Raw genomic sequence first — 24,247 nt, forward strand, 5'->3', positions numbered from 1 at the left:
ATATGCACAGTACCATTGGAGTCAATGGGCCTGATCCCAAACTCTTGGGACTTCATGGAAGTAAAAGATCCAGTTCCTCAAATGTTTTCGATCAGTGAGAAACTGCATAGGTGTCAGCTGAGCTGCACTGGTTCATATCATCTGAGGATCTGAGCCACTACATTAGGACATTGGGGTCTCTACAAAGTTGAAATATTCCACATTCCTAGAGGAAACAGAATTTAACAGTTTCTGCCTCCCATAACTGCTCGTGTCTCTATTGTGTGACGGTCTTGCTGGTTTCAGAAATGCAGTGATCCAGAAATTGAAGTGACGTCAGGAAAGGTAGAAATATTGGAATTACAGGTGTGGAGCAGACCAGACAGCCATCAAGCACAGTATTTGCTTTCTGACTGTAGTTACTACCAGCTGCTACAGAGGAAGGTGAAAGGTGCTCCAGAGTGGGTAGTTATGAGGTAACTTCCCTTATAGGATGTTCCTCCCTAGCCATTTGAAATTATATGTAGATTTATGTCTTGAAGAATTTTCTTCACCTTCCAAATTTTAAAATCCTTTTAAAATACATTCTGAAAGGTTTTTTCAGAAATCTCTAATAATGTCCCAAGGTTTATTTATCCTGCCACGCTGCTGCCCTCATTGGTATATCTGGCGGCAGTGAGTTCCAAAGGCTCATCGGCTTACTTGATAATGAATTTCCATGTAACATTTACCAGATTATATAAGATTTGTTCAACGAACATCTACCACTTACAGACCAATCGACCAACCTTCAACTCAAATGTTATTCCACTTAAACCTGTCAATGTGAAAGCTGGACATCCACACAGTTACAAACAGACATGAAATGCTTTCAAAAGGCAATACAGCAGGAAACTATTAGGTATTAAATGGAATAGATTTACAGCAAATGATGAGATTTACCAGATAGCTGAACAACTCCTTATTTTCTGGATAAATTTGGGAATAAGATGGAAATAGCTGGGACATGTATGAAGAATGAAGCCAAAACATCTGTCAATGCACACATGCCTTTCGACAGTTCTAAACGGGGCTAGATGATAGAGAAAGTGTATGAGATTTAGCAGCATACAAAACGTGTAAAAACTGGCCTAAAAAGACAGGAATAGTGCAGCCACGTCTGTGCCCTGTGTGACATTTGATTGTGAATCTTTCCTGCACTTTCAGACTATAATCTTTTCTTCCCAGTTCTTCAGTACAGTTTAGCTAGCTATACAGGGGTTTGGTGTAGCTCAATTCATCCCGGGGGAGCTACACTCCTTTATTCCAGATGCGGAATTGACCCGAATTCGTTCCCCATAATATCAGGCAGATTGTGCAGCTTTTAAACATGCCAAAATCCGACTCGAGAGCGATTTAGAGAAAATGTCCCCCACTTTCCCCACAAGAGGCCGCTGTTTTATCACGGACTCTCCTGTCAGGCAGCGCTGTCTGGGGCTGGCAGTTCAGAGCCCCGCTGTTCAACGTGATCTCGGATCCCCCGCAATTTCTCCTCCCCCATCCCCTCCAGCTCTGTGCAGCAGCCAGAGAGCCGAGTGCGGGGCAGTACCGGACTGCCTGCGTGGTTAGCACCACAGTCGCTCAGCAGAGGAGACCAGAGCCAGTAAGCAAGGAGCTGTGTATGTATTAAGGCATCTCCTCCCTGAGTAAAATCTCCCCCTCCCAGCGCCTCCTCACAGCTGGGGAAAGAGAGGAAGAAACTTCGTTCTTGGGCTGTGGGGAGAAGTTTTTATCCCACTTTATCCCTGAAATATGTTCCGCTCCTGGGTGTCCGTTCTTACACTACTTCCGATTCTGGGTGAGTAGCGTATCTGCAGCATTTCAGCTCTGTATGGGGCCAGGCCAGGTGGCATCTGGTGTAAATGGCCAAAACAGAAATGCGGTTACATCCTGTTCCAGGCGATGCAGAGTTAGCCCTACTTTCTTTTTGTAACCATTTGTTTATAAACCTTCCCCCCCCCTTCAGTCTCTAGATGCTTGGGAGATAAACATTGCGAGTTCAAGCCAAGAGCCGTGTACAGCTCGATATCAGCACGTTATTATTTTTTTTTCCAGGAGGGGCTAATGGAGAGTCCGTGACACAACCTGATGACCGAGTGACTGTGTCCCAAGGGGAACCAGTGCTGCTGAAATGCATCTATGACTATGATACTTCCTATACTAGTCTCACGCTCTGGTGGTACGAGCAACACGCAAATGAAGCCCCTCGCCTCTTGCTGACACAACATGAAGCATTGGATGAGGAGGAGAGAAGGAGCCGGCGCGGGTTCTCCGCCACACCCGACAAACAGGGGAAGACCTTCCACCTGAAGAAAAACTCCAGTGAACTGCGCGACTCCGCCGTCTATTACTGCGCCATGAGCGACACAGTGATTGCGCCCAGCAGAGTCGCTGCACAGAAACCCGCTGGGGGAAGAAGAGGCGGCACTAAGGATGTGTGTGTTAGAGCCCCAGAGGAACAGACTTTGCACAGCGCCGGTGGAGTCAGTGAATCCCATCCCCAGGGTGTAAATGTGCAGAGCTACACAGGAGTCAATGGGCCAGATCCCAGACTGCTGGGATTGGGTGGAGCTCAGAGGAAGCAAATGATCCAGTTCCTCAAAATGTTTAAAATCAGTGAGGAATTGCACAGGAGTCAGCTGAGCTGCACTGGTTCCTATCAGCTGAGGATCTGAGCCATTAAAATAGGACATTGGGGTCTCTCAAAAATTGAAATGTTCCACATTCCTAGAGAAAACAATATAAATCTCGTTTAATGTTTCAACAATTTCTACCTCTCATAACCGCCCTTGTGTCTGTTGTGGAAGGTTTTGCTGGTTTCAGAAATGTAGTGATCCAGAAATTGAAGTGAAGTCGGGAAAGGTAAAAATACTGAAATTACAGGTGTGGAGCAGACCAGACAGCCGTCTAGCACAGTATTTTCTTTCTGACTATAGTTACTACCAGCTACTTCACAGGAAGGTGAAAGGCGCTCTAGAGTGGGTAGTTATGAAGTAACTTCTCTTATAGGAGGTTTTCCCCAAGCTCTGTGTAATTATCTCTATTGATTTATGTCTTGAAGAAGGATTTATTTCACCTTCCATATTTTAAAGTCCTTTTAAAGTAAATTCGGAAAGTTTATGTTTAAAATCTCTAATAACGTCCCAAGGTTTATTTATCCTGGCACGCTCACTTATAGGGCATGTCTACACTACAAATTAGGTCAATTTTATAGAAGCTGATCTTTAACAACAGATTTTATACAGTCGATAATGCATGTCCCCAGTAAGTGCATTAGGTCGGTAGAGTGAGTCCTTAATACCTTGGGTAGCATCGACTCAGGCAGTGGTGCATTGTGGGTAGCTATCCCACAGTCCCTGTTACCCATTGGAATTCTGGGTTAAGCTCCCAATGCCTGATGGGGAAAAAAACCTTGTGGCAGGTGGTTTTGGGTACATGTCATCACTCTCTGCTCCCACCTTGAAAGCAAGAGCAAACAATCGTTTTGTGCCTTCTTTCCAGGAACTACACTGTTTTACTCCAGCTGCGGGATTGACCCGAATTCCTTTCCCATGACGTCAGCCAGATTTTGCAATAATCGATCACAGAATAGTCCAACTGGAGTGAAAGTAAGAAAAATTACTGGGCACCTTAGCAAAACTTCCTCCACTTTCCCCACAAGGGGCCGCTGTTTTATCACCGACTCGCCTCCCAGGCAGCGCTGTCTCGGGCTGGCAGTTCAGAGCCCCGCTGTTTAGCGTGGTCTCGGATCCCCCGCAATTTCTCCTCCCCCTTCCCCTCCAGCTCCGTGCAGCAGTCAGAGAGCAGAGTGCGGGGACAGCACCGGGCTGCCTTCGTGGTTAGCACCACAGTCATTCAGCACAGGAGACCAGAGCCATTAAAAAAAAAGCAGCCTATGTATTTAAGGCATCATCTCCCTTAGTAAAACCTGCTCCTCCCAGCTCCTCCTCACAACTGCAGAAGGAGAGGAAGAAGCTTCCTTCTTGGGCTGTGGGGACTGGGGAGAAGGTTCAATCCCACTTCATCCCTGAAATATGTTCTTCCCCTGGGTGTCTGTTCTTACACTACTTCCAATTCTGGGTGAGTAGCGTGTCTGGGCCATTTCAGCTCTGTATGGGGTCAGATGGCATCTGGTGTAAATGGCCATAACTGAAATGCAGTTTCATCCTGTTCCAGGCAATGTGGAGTTAGTCCTACTTTCTTTTTGTAACTATTTGTTTATAAATCTTCCCCTCCCTCCAGCATCTGAAAGCTTGGGAGACAGACAAACATTGCAAGTTCAAGCCAAGAGCCATCCGTGTCTCTACATAAACTTCTATTTTTTTCCAGAAAGGCCTAATGGAGAGTCAGTGACACAAGCTGATGACAGAGTGACTGTATCCCAAGGGGAACCAGTGCTGCTGAAATGCACCTATGACAACACCCCGATTCCCACGCTCTGGTGGTACGAGCAGTACTCAAATGAAGCCCCTCGCCTCTTTCTGACACAGTATGAAACATCGGATTATGAGGAGAGAAAGAGCAGGCGAGGATTCTGTGCCACACCCGAGAAACAGGAGAGCTTCCACCTAAAGAAAACCTTGAGTGAACTGAGCGACTCTGCTGTCTACTACTGTGGCATGAGTGACACAGAGATCGCACACAGCAGGGTCGCTGCAGAAAAACCCACTGGGGGAAGATGATGGGACACAGATTGTTGTGGCCTAGCTTACCAAATGATATACATTTGTATGGCAACTGTGGAGTGAATGTGACAGATTCCTAGTGTTGGAAATTTGCCTGCCTATCTCCCCTGGACTGATGGGGCAGAGCCCAAGTTGGTTTTAACTGGCGATAGCTCCACTGAAAAATGGTCCCATTTCTCATTTGTTTTGAAGCAGTGCACTTCAGAGGAAACAGCTGAGCTACTCCAGTTCGCAACAGCGGAGGCTCTGACCCATTAAATTAGGTGACATTGTGAATGAATTGCAATTCATTCCTCCTGCAACTCCCCTGGCATCTCCTATGTGAAGACTTCAAAAATGGAATAAGTTGGAAATTGGGAAGATAGGAACACTGGATTTACCACACTGGATCAGGACAGAGGGCCATCCAGTTCAGTGTTCGCTCTTTGACTATCTACTACCAGCGGTATCAGCGGAAATGATAAGATACCTTCCAATGGGCAGTTGTTATGGGATTATCTCTGATAGGGGTGTTTCTCTCCCTAAACCTGGACAAATATCAGTTTGTCTGAGATTGGAAAGTTTATCTGTCTTTCAATTTTTAAGTCTTCATTAGGGAAACTCTTGAATTTGTCCATAAAATCATCTCACTTTTTTTGTAAAGGCCTGCTAAACTGTTTATCATCACTTATATATTTTATGCCAATGAGTTCCAAAGGGTCATTAGCAGCAGGCAAGCAGTGAATCCATTCTCTCGGGCAGCCAGGGCCTTTTCATCACTCTGGAACCAATACCCTCTCTCATAAACAGATAGTTAAGGGTTAATGTCTCTTTTACCGGTAAAGGGTTAACAAACAGGGACCCAAACACCTGACCAGAGGACCAATCAGGAAACAAGATATTTTCAAATCTAGGTGAAGAGAAGCCTTTGTTTGTGGGTTTTGGGTTTGTGTGTTGTTCTCTCTGGGTCCTGGATGGGACTAGAGGTGCAACCAGGTTTCTGCCAATCTCCCTGCTGCAGTCTCTTATCTATTCAGAATAGTGAGTAAGTAAATAGGTGGTTATAGTCTTTTAAATTGTTTTTCTTTATTTGCAGATGTGTACTTGCTGGAAGTAGCTTAAATTGTGTTTCTGCTGGAAAAAGCTTCTTTCTATTGTCTATAAGCTGTAAAAACCTTGTATATTTACCATCTCGATTACAGAGACAGTTTTTATGTTTTTCCTTCTTTATTAAAGTTTTCCTTTTTTTTAAAAATCTAATTGATTTTTTTTGGTTATCTTTTGTAAGACTCCAGGGAAGGGAGTCTGCACTCACCAGGGAATTGGTGAGAGAAAGGAAAGAGAGGAGGGAAGAATAATCTGCTCTCTGCATTTATCTCTGTATCTCTCTCCGGGGAAGAAGGGAGGGGGAAGGTAACATTCCTCTTGGGGTGGTAATTCAAGGAGTTGAATCACGGTGGTCTCCTAGTGTACCCAGGATGGGAAAGAGCTGGGAGGAAGAAAGGAGGGGGGAGGGAAATGGTTTATTCCCCTTTGTTGTGAGAGTCAAGGAATCTGGGTCTTGGGGGTCCCCAGGGAAAGGTTTGGGGGGACCAGAGGGTATCAGGCCCTGGAATTCCTGATTGGTGGCAGTGCTACAGAATCTAAGCTGGTAATTAAGCTTAGAGGACTTTAGGCTAGTACCCATATCCTGGACACTAAAGTCCAGAGTTGGTCTGGTAAACTGTTGATATCACTTATATATTTTATGCCAATGTGTTCCAAAGGGTCATTAGCAGCAGGCAAGCAGTGAATCCATTCTCCCGGGCAGCCAGGGCCTTTTCATCACTCTGGAACCAATACCCTCGCAAGGCGGGATCCCCAACTGTGAAGGCGGAGAAGGCCCCTCTGGTAAGTGCACATTTGTAACTACAGTACAGGGTTTAAAAGCAGTAGTGTTTAATGTTTGCTTTGCCTAAAGAACTGGGATGCATTCATGGCCAGTACAGCTCTGGAAAGGTCTGTTCACACGTCTGGGGATGGAGCAGGAATCCTCCAGAGACATCTCCAAGAAGCTCTCCTGGAGGTATCTGAAAGCCTTTGCAGAAGGTTTCTGGGCAGGGCTGCCTTATTTTATCCTCCATGCTAGGACACTTTACCACACCAAGCCAGTAGCAATTATTCTGGAATCATTGCAGCACAAAGCATGGAAGCAAAGGGTTCTGGGTTTTGGTCACATTCAAGCAACATTTGGTCTATATTTTTCTGTGTTAGCTTCAGTAGAGTGATAACATTCATGGTCACCTGGTTGAAATAGGGGAATTTTTGTAAGGGAACAGGAAAAGGACCCCATTCATGCTGGGCTGTTTGTGCTTGGTGTCACGGAGTATGGGGAAGTCAGGCCCTGCACCCCTCTTCCTGGGACTCACAGTGACTTTCAGCCAGCCAGTAAACAGAAGGTTTATTGGACAACAGGAACGCAGTCTACAGCAGAGCTTGTAGGCACAACCAGGACCCCTCGATCTGGTCCTTCTGGGGGTTCAGGGTGCCTGGATCCCAGCTTGGGATTCCCTGAATTCCACTACCCAGCCCAAAACCGAAACTGCCCAAACCCTCTCTAGCAGGCTCCCTCCTTTGTCCAGCTTTCCGGGCAAAGGTGTTTTTCCCCCCTCCCCCATGCCTGGCTCAGGTTACAGGCTCAGGTCCTGTCCCTCACCTAAAGTCACCCCCTGCTCTCCCATCCCCCACACAGACAGTTCCTACTCCATCACTGTCATAAACAGATAAGTAAGAAGTGCTTCATATCTCTTTTGCCTGTAAAGGGTTAACAAGATCTGTGAGCCTGGCTGTCACCTGACCAGAGGACCAATCAGAGGACAGGATACTTTCAAATCTTGAGGGAGGGAAGTTTTTGTGTGTGCTGTTAGTTTTTGGCTGTTGTTCACTCTGGTGGTTCAGGGGGACCAGACGTGCAACCAGGTTTCTCTCCAGTCTCTGATACAGGCTCTTACAAGTTCGGAATAGTGAGTACTAGGTAGATAAAGCGAGTTAGGCTTATGTTTGTTTTCTTTATTTGCAGATATGTATTTGGCTAGGAGGAGTTCAAATGTGTATTTGGCTGGAAGGAGTTCAAATTGGTATTTTGCTGAAAAGATTTAAAATTGTACTTGTATACTTAGGCTGGGAGGGTATTCCCAGTGTCTATAGCTGAAAGACCCTGTACCTGTTCCATTTTAAATTTACAAAGATAATTTTTACTGTTTTTCTCTCTTTAATTAAAAGTTTTTCTTGTTTAAGACCCTGATTCTTTTTGTATTCTGGTGTGAGACCCCAGGGGACGGGGTCTGGATTCACCAGGGAATTGGTGGAGAGAAAGGAGGGAAGGGGGAGAGAGAGGCTAATTTCTCTCTGTGTCAGGATTACTTTCTCTCTCAGGGATAATCTGGGAGGGGGAGAGAAAAGAAAGGGGGGAAGGTGCATTTTCCTCTCTGTTTAAGATTCAAGGAGTTTGAATCACAGTGATCTTCCAGGGTAACCCAGGGAGGGGAAGCCTGGAAGAGGCAATGGTGGGGGAAAGGGTTTACTTTTCTTGTGTTAAGATCCAGAGGGTCTGGGTCTTGGGGGTCCCCAGGCAAGGTTTTGGGGGGACCAGAGTGTACCAGGCACTGGAATTCCTGGTTGGTGGCAGCGCTACAGGTTCTAAACTGGTAATTAAGCTTAGAGGAATTCATGCTGGTACCCCATCTTTTGGATGCTAAGGTTCAGAGTGGGAAATTATATCATGACAATCACACTTGGCTAAAAGAGATCATCCCAAATAGTCACTCAGGGGTGGGGGAAGGTGTGGCTGCACATCCACCTGAAAACTGCAGCCCCTCCTTTTAAAAGTGAAACCCAACTGGGATTCCTTGCTATGGGAAAGGAGGGTACTGCAGTTTGAAAACTTTCCCACATGTTATCAAGGCGTTAGAAGCCAAACTCACGTACCCTTTGGCTTACCATGGCTGCCTGGAAACCAAATTCTGTTGCCCAACTGTGTGTGATGTGTCACCATACCAAAAGGCACTCAATATAAAAGGCAAAATGCGACCTTGTACCTAACGCACATGTGCTGTCTGCTGTAAATTGCTTGATTCACTGTAAAAGAGTCACCCTTTTGTTCTCAGAAATGTATCATCTTAAATTTTACTCTCCCTTTTTATCCACCTGCAGATGCAAATTGTGCCTATGCTCTTCCTATCATCTCTGTCCCTGAGGTTATCGCCGACTAGAAGGCAAAAAAACAAAACAAAAAAAGCACTCATGATGACATGTTTTCCGAGGTCATGCAGTCCTCCTGAACTGAAAGGGCACAGCTGAATGCATGGAAGCATTCAGTGGCTGAGTCCAGGAAAGCATTAAGTGACCATAATGAGAAGAGGCAGGATGCAATGCTGAGGTTAATGAGAGAGCAAGCGGACATGCTCAGGTGTCTGTTGGAGCCATAGGAAAGCCAACAAGAGCACATACCACCACTGCATCCATTGTACGACCTCCTGCCCTCCTCCCCAAGTTCCATATTCTCCTCACCCAGATGCCCAAGAACACAAGGGAAAGAGGCTCCGGGCACCCAGCCACTCCACTACAGAGGATGGCCCAAGCAACAGAAGACTGTCATTCAAGCGGTTTTGATTTGTAGTGTGGCTACAATAAGCAATGTGGCCTTGTCCGTCCCTCCTCCACCACCCCACGCTGCCCCATCCGGGATACCTTATCAGTTATCTCCTTTTTTTTCAATTAATAAAGAAAGAATGAATGATTTCAAAACAATAGTGACTTTATTTCCTTTGCCAGCTGTGATCAAAGGCGGGAGGATGGTTGGCTTACAGGGAGTTAAAATCAACAAAGGGTCTGGATTTGCATGAAGGAGAAACACTGTCACATGATAGCCTGAACAGTCATGAAACTGGTTTTCAAAACCTCTCTGATGCACAGTTCGCCTACCTGTGCTCTTCTAATCGCCGTGGTGTCTGGCTGTTCAAAATAGGCAACCAAGCGATTTGCCTCAACCTCCCACCCCACCATAAATGTCTCCCCCTTATTCTCATAGATATTATGGAGCACACAGCAAGCAGCAATAACAATGGGAATATTGGTTGCACTGAGGTCTAACCCAGGGCTGCCCGGGGGCGGGGCAAGAGGGGCAATTTGCCCCAGGCTCCGCAGGGGCCCCCACGAGAGTTTTTCGGGGCCCCTGGAGTAGGGTCCTTCACTCGCTCCGGGAGGCCCATAAAACTCTTGTGGGGCTGAGTCCTAGAGCTTCTTCCACTCCCAGTCTTCACCAGCAGGGGGTCCTTCCACTCCAGGGCGGAAGGACCCCCTGCCAGCGAATTACCGCCGAAGCGGGACCTGCCGCCGAAGTGCAACCTGGTCTTCAGTGGTAATTCGGCAGCTTGGGGCCCTTCCATTCCGGGACCCGCCGCCGAAGTGCCCCGAAGACCCGCAGCAGGGGCCCCCCGCCGCTGAATTACTGCCGAAGAATGGGCTGCACTTCGGCGTTGGGTCCCGCTTTGGCGGTAATTCGTCAACGGGGGGCCCCCACCGTGGGTCTTCGGGGCACTTTGGCGGCGGATCCCGGAACGGAAGGGCTCCCCCGCTGCCAAACAGGGCCGGCTCTAGACATTTCGCCACGCGGGGGGTGCCCTGCCGCTTGCCAGTCCCACAGCTCCGGTGGACCTCCCGCAGGCGTGGCTGCGGAGGGTCCGCTGGTCCCGCGGCTCTGGTGGACCTCCTGCAGGCACGCTTGCGGATGCTCCACCAGAGCCGCGGGACCAGCGGACCCTCCACAGGCAAGCCTGCGGGAGGTCCACCGGAGCCGCCTGCCGCTGACGGCCCCAGGCCCCCGGAATCCTTTGGGCATCCCTGGTCTAACCTAGTCAGCAAACTGTGCCAGCACACTTTTAAATGTCCAAAGGCACATTCTACCACCATTCTGCACTTTCTCAACCTATTCTTGAACTGCTCCGTACTACTGTCCAGGCTGCCTGTGTATGGCTTCATGAGCCATGGGAGCAAGGGGTAGGCTGTGTCTCCAAGGATAACTATTGTCATTTCAACGTCCCCAACATTAATTTTATGGTCTGGGAAGTAAGTCCCTTATTGCAGCTGATCAAACAGCCCAGAGTTCTTAAAGATGCAAGCATCATGCACCTTTCCTGGCCATCCCAAGTTGATGTCGATCCACCAGTGCTTGCAATACCATGGAGAAGTACCCCTTGTGGCTTATGTACTGGTTGGTAAGGTGGTCCAGCACCAAGATAGGGATATAGGTTCCGTCTATCACCCTACTACAGTTAGGGAATCCCATTGCAGCAAAGCCATCCACTGTGACCTGCACATTTCCCAGAGTCACTACCCTTGATAGCAGCAGCTCAGTGAATGCATTGGCTACTTGGATCACAGCAGCCCCTACAGTAGATTTGCCCACTCCAAATTGATTCCCGACTGACCGGTAGCTGTCTGGCATTGCAAGCTTCTGCAATACTATCGCCACTCACTTCTCAACTGTCAGGGCAGCTCTCATCTTGATATTCCTGTGCTCCGGGGGGCGAGGGGTGGGGAAAGCAACTCAAAAAGTTCCAGCAAAGTGGCCTTATGAGTGCAAAAGTTTTGCAACCACTGGGAATCATCCCATACCTGCAACACTATGCGATCCCACCAGTCTGTGATTGTTTGCTGGGCCCAGAACTGGCATTCCACTGTATCAACCAGCCCCACGTCTGCCATGATGTCCGAACTGCCACATCTCATGCTTTCAGGAATGTCTTTGTCCATGTCCTCATCACAATAGTCCTTGTGCTGCCATCTTTTAGCCAGGTTCTGCACATACTGCAGTATAATGCACAAGGTGTTTACAATGTTTGCAACAGCAGCGGTGAGCTGAGCAGGCTCCATGTTTACCATGCTATGGCATCTGCATGTGTAACCCAGGCAAAAAAAGCACAAAATAATTGTCTCCAGTTACTTTCATGGAGGGAGGGAAGACTGATGGCATGTACTCAAAACCACCCGCAACAATGTTTTTGCCCAATCAGGCATTACGAGCTTAACCCATAATTCCAATGGGCAGCAGAGACTGCAGGAACTGTGGGATATCTTCCCACAGTGCACCACTCCGTGAGTCTATTCTAGCCATGGTGCTGAGGATGCACTCTACCAACTTAATGTGCTTAGTGGGGACATATACAATCGACTGTATAAAATCGATTTCTAAAAATCAACTTCTATAAAATCAACCTAATTTCATAGTGTAGACATACCCTTAATCATAAACTCTACCATTTCATGATCATTTTTCCCCAAGCTGCCTTTCATTTTCAAATTCTCAACCAGTTCCTCCTTGTTTATCAAAATCAAGTCTAGAACAGCCTGTTCCCTAGTTGCTTTCTCCATCTTCTGGAACAAAAAAATAACACCAATACATTACATGAACTTTTTAGATAATCTGTGCCCTGCAGTGTTATTTTCCTAACAGATGTCTGGGTAGTTGAAATCCCCTATTACCACCAAGTCCTGTGCTTTGGATGTTTTTGTTAGTTGTTTGAAAAACTCCTTATCCACCTCTTCTTCCTGGTTAGGTGGTCTGTAGAAGACCCCTACCATGACATCACATTTATTATTTACTCCTTTTATCCTTATCCAGAGACTTTCAACAAGTCTGTCTCCTATTATCATCTCAACCTCAGTTCAAGTTTATACATTCTTAATATATAAGGCAACATCTCCTCCCTTTTTTCCCCTGCCTGTCCTTCCTCAGCAAGCAGTATCCTTCTATACCAATATTCCAATAATGCGTATTGTCTCACCAAGTCTCCGTGATGCCAATTATGTCAGGAATAAATATAACAACTCAAAGCCCAATTCACACATAGGAAGGAGGCATCACAGCCATACTCTCTGCTAGTCCAAATGCAGTTAACTGGCCTCACCATTTAAAATGTCAAATTATGATGTCTCATGTATCTGATGAAGTGGGCTCATGCTGCAATATGTCTGATCACCTGATACCTACCTGCATCTTGGACTGCTAAACTCTTCCACAGTCGGTGGGGAGAATCAAACAAAGGGTTCCTGCCTTAAGGAAATTCTGTATAAGATGAGGGAGGAAAACAATCATTGTCTTTGGCTTGCTTTACTTCTGCCTCCCCACCCCAAAGAGATACTTGAAAACACCTAGAAACAAAAGGATTCTAACTGAAGGGGGAGGGGATGAACTGCTGGATCTAGGCTAAGGCACCGCCTACACGGGCAAGTTTGAGTGCAGTAAAGCAGCTGTAACTCCCAAGGTGTACACACTGCCAAGCCACTTAGTGTGCAGAAACTGCACAGATGCAGCGCTCTAGGGAAACCACCTTGATGAGAGATGTAGGGCTTCCTGCATTGGCCTGGAGCAGCAAACCACGAACCTGCAGACCCGGCAGGTAAACAAACTGGCCGGCCCACCAGGGTGCTTACCCTGGAGAACCACGTGCCAAAGATTGCCAATCCCTGGGGTAGAGGTAAGATTAGAAGAGGATTGGGGTTCCACTATGTGTTAGGGTCAGAGTTAAATATTTGATTAGGGATAGGGATAGGTTTAGGGGAAATTAGGGTTAGAGTTTTGGATTAGGGTTAGGATTTAGTATTAGGGTTAGGCAAGGGTAGTGTTACACTTGAGGCTAGGGTTAAGGTGAGGGTGGTGGCAATTATTAGGTTAGGTTTAAGGTTAAGATTGGTGTTCTGTTTAGGATTAGGATTTTGGCATTAGGTTATGGTTCTGAGGGAATTAGGGCAAAGTCTTGCAATAAAGGTTTGGAATTAATAGCAGGGTTGGGACCTAGATTTAGTGTTAGGATTTTGAGCTAGGATTTAAGATTATGGTTAGGGTTGAGAACTAAGATTGCTCACAATTTAAAAGGAAATGGGGAAACACAGGATCATAGCAGATCAGGCTCCACCTAGTCCAGTATTCTGTCTCCAGAAGTAGCCAGTACAAGATGCTTCAGAGGAAGGTACAAGGAACCCTTTGCTGGAAAGATAGGGGGAATTTGCCCTTGGGGAAAATTTCTTTCTACACACCACGCCACTCATGTGACAATATTTTATACCCTGGAGCAGGAAGTTTACTTCCTTTACTCACTCAGATAATATTTTAATTGACCCTTCAGTTTTAATTGTGGGTGAAACTAAGTGATCCTATAAAAACTCCTCTCTACTACTTCCAGTGTGGAGTCCAGAGAGGGAGAAGTATTCCAGCTATTCTGAGAAATATTTCCCACTGGTTAACAGATTAGCACACAGGGGGGCGCTGTTACACCTGTGAGACCTATTTCATTTGTCTGTGACACAAAGAATATTTCCTTTCCTGGCCTCTGCAGTTTCCTCCTGTAACTCTTCTCCTCAGACATTGTCAAAAAAATTTCATGGAGTATTGCAGACAGAAAAGAGACAAGCATACGGCTAGCACAGCTGCTAAACCTTTGAAAAAGCAGAAATAAATCATTTTCAAAGGCATCACTTCCAAAGCAAACTTTTATCTTTGCTCTTCTATGAACCAGGGAACGAAAAGGACACAGCTGTGGATGTGGAAAAGGCCAGATTTTGCAAGATTGTTAAACAACAAATTATTAAAACGGCCATGCCGCTCGCTTTCTCCTTCATGGTTTTGATAATCGTTTGTTCAAGTGAGTATAGTTTGTTTTGGGAACTTGAACTATTTTATGATTTTGCATTTTATAAGTCATATTTTTTGCAGTGGCCAATACATTCTATTCCATTTTTCTTTTCTTCCAACCTGTCAATGCCTCAATATGAAACGGAGAGCTCAGACAGACACAACATGAAGGACATAGAAAATTATTCAAGTGACAAAATGAAAAGGAGATGGGTTTCCTTCCTGTGTAAATGGTTCTTTATTTCTGACGTGAATAGTTTAAGAATAAAAGGAATCTGGACACCATTTTTAAGGACGGGGGGTAGGTAACTGTAGTAAATTGAAGGAGATCTTTGGAAATGAGGAACACTTCGCAAAATGTTCCATGTTATGTTTGGCTGAGATTTGCATAAGGATTTTAGGGAAGCGAGGAGCCGATCTACAGTTCAGTTTGGGAGCCCAGATGCCTTACGATACTATGAAACTTCCAGCCCTGATCAATTTAAAATTTTATTTTCCTTTGCAGAAAGGACCTGTGCAGACTCAGTAATGCAACCAGCAGGCACCATTCACATCCAGGAAGGAAAACATGTACTTCTCCACTGCACCTATGATTACTCTGGGTCTACTCTTATGTTCCTCTGGTACGCGCAGTATCCCCATGAGGCCCCTCGCCCGTTGCTGACACAATATGAAGCCTCGGACGAGGAGGAGAAGAGACGCAGGCGAGGGTTCTCTGCTAAACTGGAGAAAGACTCCAAATCCTTCAACCTGGAGAAAAACTCCAGCGAAGTGAGCGACTCTGCAGTCTACTACTGCGCCATGAGAGACACAGCGAGTAAAGCCACCAGGGGAGCTGTACAAAAACCCCACCGTCTGAGAAACACAAAAGGGCTGAAATAGCCGAGACTTCTGGTGTCAGGAACTCAGAGAGTAATTTCTATGCTTTAGTATTTACAATATCTCTTTTTTATTCTGCACCCCCTCCCTTGTTTCTGTCCTAACCCTGGGTAGCATTTGGGTTACATTTAGGAGTAAAGGATTAAATGTTACTATGACTATACCTAGTGCTTAGAATGTAGTGTTACATGTATTTGCATTATTGGGGTTGATTGGGGTTAGGATTAACGCTCTGAGTTGGAGCACAGTCAGCAGCTAGGGGGTGGAGATTAGATTTAGACCTTTTAAGGTTAGTGTTTTGGTTAGGACCTGGGTTATGTTTAAGGTTAGGGTCAGGGTTAAATTTATAATTAGGGTTAGAAGAAAGTTAGATGAAGGGGTTAGTTTTAGGATTACTGTTTAAAATTAGGTTAGACTGAAGGCTGGGGCTGAGGTTATGTTTAGGGTAAGATTTATGATTAGGCTTTAGATTATAGTTAGGGAGATATTAGGGTTTGGGGTTAGGATTCGAGTGTTGGTTATGGTCAGAGTGAGGAGTTATGGAGAGCGTTAGGATTCTGACTTAGGGTTTATGATTGAGATTTTGGGTTCAGATTAATAGTAAGATCAGGTTTTTATTATCTTTGCACTGTCCTAATCTGCACTGACCACCTCTCGCTGCTTCTGGGGTCTCTGTGCCGGGTCTGTATCCCAGCGTAATCTCAGCACTGCGCAAACATTACTGCGCTTGTCTCAGAAACACCACTGTGATGCTGGGACGTGTTACTACCCTCATTTTATTATATACGGGGAAAGTGAGGTATCGAGTGAGGTTTCTAGAAGGTTTGTCTGGCGAGCTCACCAAGCAACTTGGGTGCGGTGAAGCTGAACATGCTTTTAGGTGCCTACAAAATCTCTGGGATTCACAAAACTCAAGTTAAGTGCCCAGGCTCCCTATCCCAGGGATCAGCAACCTTTGGCACCTGGCCGAATCTGCGGAGGCGACAGACAAACAAACCCTCTGTGCCAAAGGTTGCCGATCCCTGCCCTATGAAATGAGCTGGGAGAGACAGACACCTCCGAATGGGATCCACAAAAGCCAGCAGGCAGGCGGCTTCTCCCCTAAACTAGCCAACAGAGAGATACTGAGCTGAATGGTGCGTGCTAAGCCCCGTCTCTCTCGGGGAGATAGGTGCCTAGATCTGGGCTGTAGGGAAATACCTCTCTAGAGTCTCACTTGCAAACCTTCTCTTTCCATTAAGCTGCGGGAGAGGAAGGAGAGGATCCCTTGTAACGTTTAACCCGATAGTTAAGGTACTCACTGGGCTATGGGGCATTCTGGTGGGGAAGGGGTGAACCTCAGTGTCTTCTACTGAGGTTGTTCTATTGTGGATAAGTTATTTGAAAAGTCTATTGGAGCAGAGGCACTGGGTCCCCCAACTCCCCAGTAAGTGCTCTCATCCCCAGGCTACAGACTTATTCCCTCCCCCACCCCGGCTGTGAATCTTCCAGTGTCTATTGACAGGGGAATAGCTCTTTCAGGCCAGTTGAGGGAGCCTCCCCAGTCCCCCGATTATCCCATAGCCCAGCAGTTGGGATACTCACTGCCAAGGTTACAGAGATCACTGCTCAAATCTCTGCTCCCTCTCAGACGGAAATGGGGGACTTGAACAGGAGTCTCCTACATCCCGGGTGAGTGCGCTAAAAACTGGGAAAAATGTAAAGAGGGAGGGTCTCCTCCTCTCTTCCAGCTTGTGTGTAAACTGCCTATGGGGGCTGATCCGATAGGCGAGGTCCGGGCACACTTACTGGGCAGGACCCAGAGGGTGAGTTAGGTGCAGAATCACCCATATTCCTCCAGTTTGGGAATAACTCTGGGGTTTAGGCCTGTCATGTCTTGGCAATGCGCATCCTCAGATGCAAAAACATAAAACAACCCCTCCCCCGCAAAAAAACTTTTACTGAAAAAAATTAGGCGCTGAGAGATGTTAGGCCACTGCAGGGCTTGAGGGAAGCTGAACCTGGGTTTTGTGAATACCAGACAGGCCTGATCCTAGGATTTAGGCACCTACTTGTCACTTTAAAGTCCTTTTTTGAAACAAGCCCTTAAGCGTGTGAAGATGAAGATAGGTGCCTAGAGGGATTCAATGAGAGTTGAATCTAGTAGCTTTTAAAATACCAGTAAGCCTCTATTTTGCTTCATTAAGCACCTTAGTACTTATAATAATCAGACCCTAAATGACTTGCCGAAAGTCACTCAGGAAATTTGTAGCAGAGCATGGACTCAAAGGCAGATTAATTTGTATCTTTTGGGGGTAACTTTCAAAAACCGGCAACTCTCTCCTAATTCAGACACGAAAGAATGGCCTCATTTTCAAAACTCCTCTGAAGAGAGACCTCAGATGAAATATCCTAGACGAGTGAGCGCATGGTTTTCTTGCGTGTTTCATTGTTGTTTTACATCCACTAGAGGGCGCTCTACACCGTCACATCATCCATGTTTTACATTCCATTTCATAAGGTCACAGAGGAAACAGGTTTCAGCTTTAGGACATTAATGATCGTTTTCAAAAACACAGGGGAGGAGGAGGAGGCGGAGGAGGAGATATTCTATAACTAGCGGCAGATCTCAGTAACAACACCAGGATAACCTGAAGCTGCAAAATGCTCTTGTACGTGGCTGTACAGCTCTGGATTCTGCTTCCGCAGTCAGGTGAGACTAAAAACTCATTTGAAGTAAAGGCATTTACAGAGGAAAAAAATAAAGGTCTCTGAACAAAGAAATCGTAGGAGGAATTTTGTTTTCCTTTGCAAAGAGACAGCCAGATTAGCATCATAAACTAAGTCATCAGTGTGCTGGGAGGAGGAAGGGATGTTTCTGAGGAGTGATTCAGACCTATACGATACCGGTTGAACTTTTCACAGGAGCACAACGGAGTGAGGGGTCCAAGTGCCACTGAGTTTAAAAGTTCCAGCCACACATAGATCGATGTTTAAAGCTTTTCTTTCTCTCCACAGGTCTTGCACAAAGTGACTCCGTGGACCAGTCTCCTCCAGAAGTGAGACTCTCAGAGGGACAAAGTGTAACTGTCACGGAGTCACCGGGTGATGCTCTGGAACTGCTCCCCACCAAGCCAGTCAGGACTTTGGGGAGCCTCCTCTCCCTAGGAGCAGACTTGTTCAGGGCAAGAAGCTCACACAGCTTCACCTCCTGGGTCTCTCCTTGGAGCATTCAGCATCCTCTGCCCCTCCGTGCGCTTCCCACAGCGAGTCCACCCCAGTGGGGTCCTGGGGAAGCCACCGGGTTCTGCACCCCCACTTTGCAGTCAGACGTGACTCTCAGCCAGCCAGTAAAACAGAGGTTTATTCGACAACAGGAACAGGGTCTATAACAGAGCTTGTAGGTACAGCGAACCGGATCCCTCGGCTGAGTCCATTCTGGGGGGCAGTGAGCCAGACCCCCAGGTCTGCCCTCCACCCTTGACCCCAGCCAGCTCCAGCCTAACCACGCCCTCCAGCCCCTCCTCTCTGCTCAGCCCCTTTTCCGGGCCAGGAGGTCACCTGATCTCTTTGTCTCCAACACCTTCAGCTGGCACCTTTGCAGAGGAGGGGCCCAGGCCATCAGTTGCTAGGAGACAGAGTGTCAGGCATTTAGGTGCACTGGCCCTTTGCTCTGCCAGATACTTAAGAACTGCCATGGGGACACTGAGGCACCAACACAGTATTCAGAGAAAACATTAAGAACTTTCCCAGTTCGTCACATCTCTCCCCCCTTCGAGACCGAACTGAGCGAGGTCACTCCAGCCAGTGACCTGGGGAAGTTCGAACCCACCAAGGTTCCCATGGATGCCCCAGCATCTCTCCCATTCCTTGGTGTGAGTTACACCAGGACAGTCCAGTCTCACACCCTCCGTTAGGTCGGGTGTGCTTGATGGCACTTGCAGGCCGCATGTGGGAAGGTTTATGCAGCCCACACCCTTTGCCACCCCAATACCCTGGGGGTTCAAGCTGGGATTGGGTCTTTCCCAGCCCTCTGGTCTGTGATTCGGGCTCTCTTGATTAAGAGCCCCCATCTTGGCCTTTGCCAGCTCTGGGCTTGCGCAGCCGCTTCCCACTTTGTGGCCCAGACACAACACCTCTGCCGTCCCCCCTTGCACTTTCCAGCTTTTACCGTCAGTCCCACCTCCTTGAGGCAGCCCAGCCCCCTCTTCACCTGGGACACCTGTTCTTCCCAGGTCTGGCTAAAGGTGAACATGTTATCAGTGTCTGCCAGGGCCAAGTTCTCCATCGCCCTCTGCTTGTCTAGAATCTCCCCAGGCCTAGGCATGGGGTCGGCACCAGACACTGTGATGGCTTTAAGCTTTTGATAGCCCCCATAAAACCAGCTCATCCTGTCTCCCTTGGGGATCAGCCCCACGGGTGAGGCCCATGGGCTGTAAAACGGCTGGATCCCATCTAAAGCCAGCATGTCCCTGACCTCTCTCTCCAGGTTCTGGGCTGCTTTCCCAGTGACTCTGAACGGGGAACACCTGATGGGGAGATTGGCTCCCACCTCAGGGAAGAGATCCCCCAGGGGGTCTTCCCCCCTCTCCATCCAATCCTCCCCCTTCAGGTCCAGGGGTCCCCTCACTCTCCTCCCATCCAGCAGCTCAAATGGGAAGAACCCTGTGGATTCCTGGGGCACCACCAGCTGCCTCCCGATTCCCCCCAGTTCTACTTCCCGTTGGGAAGCCCATTCCCGGTACAGGAATCCCTTCTCCTGCAGGACTCTGTCCCTGCAGCCTTCCCCAAGGGGGTTTGCAGCGCTGTGGCCAGCAAGTTCCTGCAGCTTCTTCAAGGAGGGATCCCTCTGCAGCTCAGTCTGGGATTCAGCGGCTGGGGCAGGGAGTGGGACCTGCTCCCTCTCGCTGGCTGGACCTGGGGTCACAGCCCCCCTGAGCCCTGTCCCTGGTAGCTCCCTCCCTGCTGTATAATCACTTCCCAGCAGCATGTCTGGACCAGGCAAACCTGGTTGGCAACTGACCTGCCCTGCCCGGGTGTCCCCCCACTCAGCTGGGGTCTCAGCTCCCCCTGTGCTCAGCGCTGCCCTTGCTGTCCCAGTGGGGGCAGGCAGCGAGCTCTCTGCTCTGGTCACAGCATCAGAGCCAGCGTGAGCCCCCTCTCCGGTGTGCAGGGGGGCAGGGAGCATCTCTCCCTCCCACTCAGCCCCAGGGGGCTGGTTACAGGTAGGCAGGTATCCTGAGCCCAGCAGCCCCTCCCCCCTGCCAGCCAGGTCATTTGCATTTTCACTGACCATTTCCATCCTAGCCAATTGGTTCCCTGGATTTGAATTCAAACCCTCGGCCGTTACAGGAGCGGGGCCTGGATCCTGTCCCAAGGGGAGACAGTCACCCCCCAACAGGGCCTCCAAGCCGATATCCTGGAGAACCCCAACTACCAGCCAGCCCGACCCCTCCTGGGTCTGCACAGGGATCTGGGCCATAGGCAGGGCAAGGGGCTTCACCCCAGGGAACTTCACCCAGGTCCCACAGTCCCTCAGCATCTGGGGCTGCACCACCACAGTTCTCTCTGTCCCAGGGTCTCGCCCCTGCAGGCGTGTTTCCCCACTGACCCCTGGGCAGCCCCCTATGTCTCTCTGCTCCACCATCACCAGTCCACGCTGCTGCTGCTTCTCATGCAGCTTTTCCTCGGGCTCTTGCTCTCTCTCACGGTCCTCTCGCTCTCTCGGGCTCTGCTCCCATCCCATCCGTCTCCAATCTCCTGATGGGGAACCCAGTCGTGAAGACCCTCATCTGATTGGGGACCAGACTCCCGGGGATGCCTGGCTGATGCTCCAGCTGCTCTCAGATCCTCTTGTAGCCCCATCTGGGCCAGGAATCTGCTCCTCAGAGCGGTGCTTTTCCTCCAACTGCAGGATTAACTGTGCCTTGGTGAATTTCCCCATGCGTAACCCTCTCTTTGTGCACAGGATCACAATGTCCTTCTCAAGGAGATGGTGATAGGCCATCACTTCACCATTCCCAAGTGGCTTTGGACTCACAGGCCTGTGTGCTCTTGGCTCCCCCATGGTTTCCAGGAAGAACCCCTGGTGTGCCAGCCCTTCCCGTGATCACCACCTCTTTGCCAGGGTCGAGCTGCAGACTCCTCCGCCCCAGGACAATCCCCCGGGGAACCCTGCTACTGCAAAAATCCTTCTCTCTCCCAGGGTCGAGCGGCAAGCTCCTCCGCCCCTGAGACTGCTCGCTGCAGTCCTCAGGGGGACCCTGTTACTCCAACAGTCCTTCTCGCTGGTCACACACTCCCAGAGGTTAACTGCCCCCTGAAACCGTCCCACTCTGAGCCTTCAGCATGCCTGGTCCTCATTATCCCTCCTTTGTTTTACTGCTCCCCAGTCACTTACTGCAAGCAGCGCCATTCACGGGGTGCAGTACATCCCACCGCTGCCACCAGTTGTCATGGAGTCACCGGGTGATGCTCTGGAACTGCTCCCCACCAAGCCAGTCAGGACTTTGGGGAGCCTCCTCTCCCTAGGAGCAGACTTGTTCAGGGCAAGAAGCTCACACAGCTTCACCTCCTGGGTCTCTCCTTGGAGCATTCAGCATCCTCTGCCCCTCCGTGCGCTTCCCACAGCGAGTCCACCCCAGTGGGGTCCTGGGGAAGCCACCGGGTTCTGCACCCCCACTTTGCAGTCAGACGTGACTCTCAGCCAGCCAGTAAAACAGAGGTTTATTCGACAACAGGAACAGGGTCTATAACAGAGCTTGTAGGTACAGCGAACCGGATCCCTCGGCTGAGTCCATTCTGGGGGGCAGTGAGCCAGACCCCCAGGTCTGCCCTCCACCCTTGACCCCAGCCAGCTCCAGCCTAACCACGCCCTCCAGCCCCTCCTCTCTGCTCAGCCCCTTTTCCGGGCCAGGAGGTCACCTGATCTCTTTGTCTCCAACACCTTCAGCTGGCACCTTTGCAGAGGAGGGGCCCAGGCCATCAGTTGCTAGGAGACAGAGTGTCAGGCATTTAGGTGCACTGGCCCTTTGCTCTGCCAGATACTTAAGAACTGCCATGGGGACACTGAGGCACCAACACAGTATTCAGAGAAAACATTAAGAACTTTCCCAGTTCGTCACAGTAACTTTACACTGTAATTTCACTACTCTTGACACAAGCCCGTATCTGTTTTGGTACCGGCAGTATCCGAACCAGCCTCCTCAGCATATACTGACTAAAGCGAAAATTGGTGCTCTGGATCAGGCGCTTGTCCAGGGAAAATTCTCAGCATCTTTGTACATGGGTAATAGAACGGTTCCCTTCCAGATTGAGGCTGTTTCTCACCAGGAGAGCGCTGTGTATTACTGTGCTCTGAGACCCACAGTGGGGGAGAAATGCATCACCGCTCTACAAAAATTGAGCGGGCGGTTGTTTACCGCACTATGACAGAATAGTATAAACACAGGGCTGGAAGGGACCTCGAGAGACGATCTAGTCCAGCCCTCTGTGATGAGGCAGGACCAAATGTACATGGATCATCCTTGACAGGTGTTTGTAAAATCTGTTCTTTAACAAAAATGTTTTTTTCCCTGGTATTCAGTTAATCGTCTCTAAGAAACTTTAGTTCCTGCACTTTGCTCTACTGTATATCCCTCTGATTTTTTTATTATTAATGAAGATTCTTTGTATTAAAGTACTTTTCTTATTGAAAAGACTGCAAAGCATAAGTGGCAAGTGCTATAAGGGCACCAATTTAATTTAACTTTCAATAATATTTTGTCACTAATATAATTTCATATATTCAGGAGCCCCCCCCAGTGTGATGACATAGATCAGGGAATGAGTTTATGAAAACAAGTCTGGCACTTCTAGAGAAGAGAACTCTGACAATGCACGTGTAACCGATAGGCTGCAAGACGCATGGCCATGCATTCACACATCCCGCCCCCTTTAAATCCAATATACCTGAGCCCACTTTAGTCCAAACCGACCCTCAATCAATCCAACCTGGCTGAACCCTATATCCCGCTGAACGGATCTCAACACAATCCATTCAAACCCAGTCCAAAGAGGCGTAACCCAACTCAATGAAATTCAACCCCAAACCCAGCTCGGGTAATTACAGCCCAAACCAAAGGAATACAAAACAACGAAACCCGGTTCAACTCAACCCATTTCAACACACACACACCGAACCCAGTCGAATCTAGCACAACCCAATTCCAATAAACAAAAACTCAAAAGAAACGAAAATAGATTTGCATTTTCTCAGCAAGACTGAAGTCCTTTCCATTTTAATGAATGGCAAAAGGTTGTACTCCCACCCATCTCTCTGTCCAGTCACAGTTGAACACAGATCCCCACTGTTTGTAACAATCCTAAACATTTTACATCTGGAGAGTTGGTGGCAGGTTCTCAGTAAACTAGAGGACTTCCAGAACGGGAATACCTACACAAACTCAAATACTAGGATATTCAGGTTTCAGACGGGTAGTCACGTTAGTCTGTTTCAGCAACAACTACTAGGAGTCCTGTGGCGCCTTGAAGACTAACAAATTATTTGGGCATAAGTTTATTTGTTAGTTTTTAAGGTGCCACAGGACTCTTCCTTGTTTTTTCGGATATTCAGCGAATCCCTTGAAGCCTTTGTCCATTGGATATTTAAATGTGACGTTTGTGGAAGCGGGAATTTTCCGAGGCGCGAAAGCAAGAAGCCCAATTTCTAGTGGGAAAAAAAATCCTTGGGACTCTCTCTTCACTGTGCACCAGTAAACAAGAATTGTTGAGAAAATGGTCTTAGGGAGGTGGGGTCCTAGATTTCTCCGATATGTAATTTACTCTGTGTACAACCAATCACTGTGCTTCCTACTTAATGTAACTGCCTGCAAACAGAGTTGCGCTTACCAGCAAATCAAAGACACGTTAAAGTAGGGTTGAGGAAGATGAGGACTTTGTTCAGAAGCGAAACCAACCATTCCTCGTTTCCTGTGGGCTAGGAAGGATTCTGGGTTCCACATACGCCTCTTATTAGGCCAGTGGCTGAAGAAATTGG

At 48.2% G+C, this 24,247-nt stretch overlaps 1 protein-coding gene, 1 long non-coding RNA gene and 2 gene segments (V, D, J or C); 3 read left to right on the plus strand and 1 right to left on the minus strand.

Moving 5' to 3' along the window:
- Positions 1-24,247, plus strand: part of LOC127031398 (uncharacterized) — a 414,252-nt gene that overhangs the window by 351,481 nt on the left and 38,524 nt on the right. The window lies entirely within an intron of this gene.
- Positions 1-24,247, minus strand: part of LOC127031428 (uncharacterized) — a 298,017-nt gene that overhangs the window by 260,033 nt on the left and 13,737 nt on the right. The gene's annotated exons all lie outside the window — the stretch shown is intronic.
- Positions 1-24,247, plus strand: part of LOC127031404 (T cell receptor alpha variable 38-1-like) — a 255,799-nt gene that overhangs the window by 138,705 nt on the left and 92,847 nt on the right.
- Positions 17,824-24,247, plus strand: part of LOC127031414 (T cell receptor alpha variable 19-like) — a 92,618-nt gene continuing 86,194 nt past the window's right edge. The window contains 1 exon segment of the V gene segment in view: positions 17,824-17,923. Coding sequence covers positions 17,875-17,923 — 49 coding nt within the window.

Source organism: Gopherus flavomarginatus, chromosome 11, assembly GCF_025201925.1.
Source record: "Gopherus flavomarginatus isolate rGopFla2 chromosome 11, rGopFla2.mat.asm, whole genome shotgun sequence".
Classification (NCBI taxonomy): domain Eukaryota; kingdom Metazoa; phylum Chordata; order Testudines; family Testudinidae; genus Gopherus; species Gopherus flavomarginatus.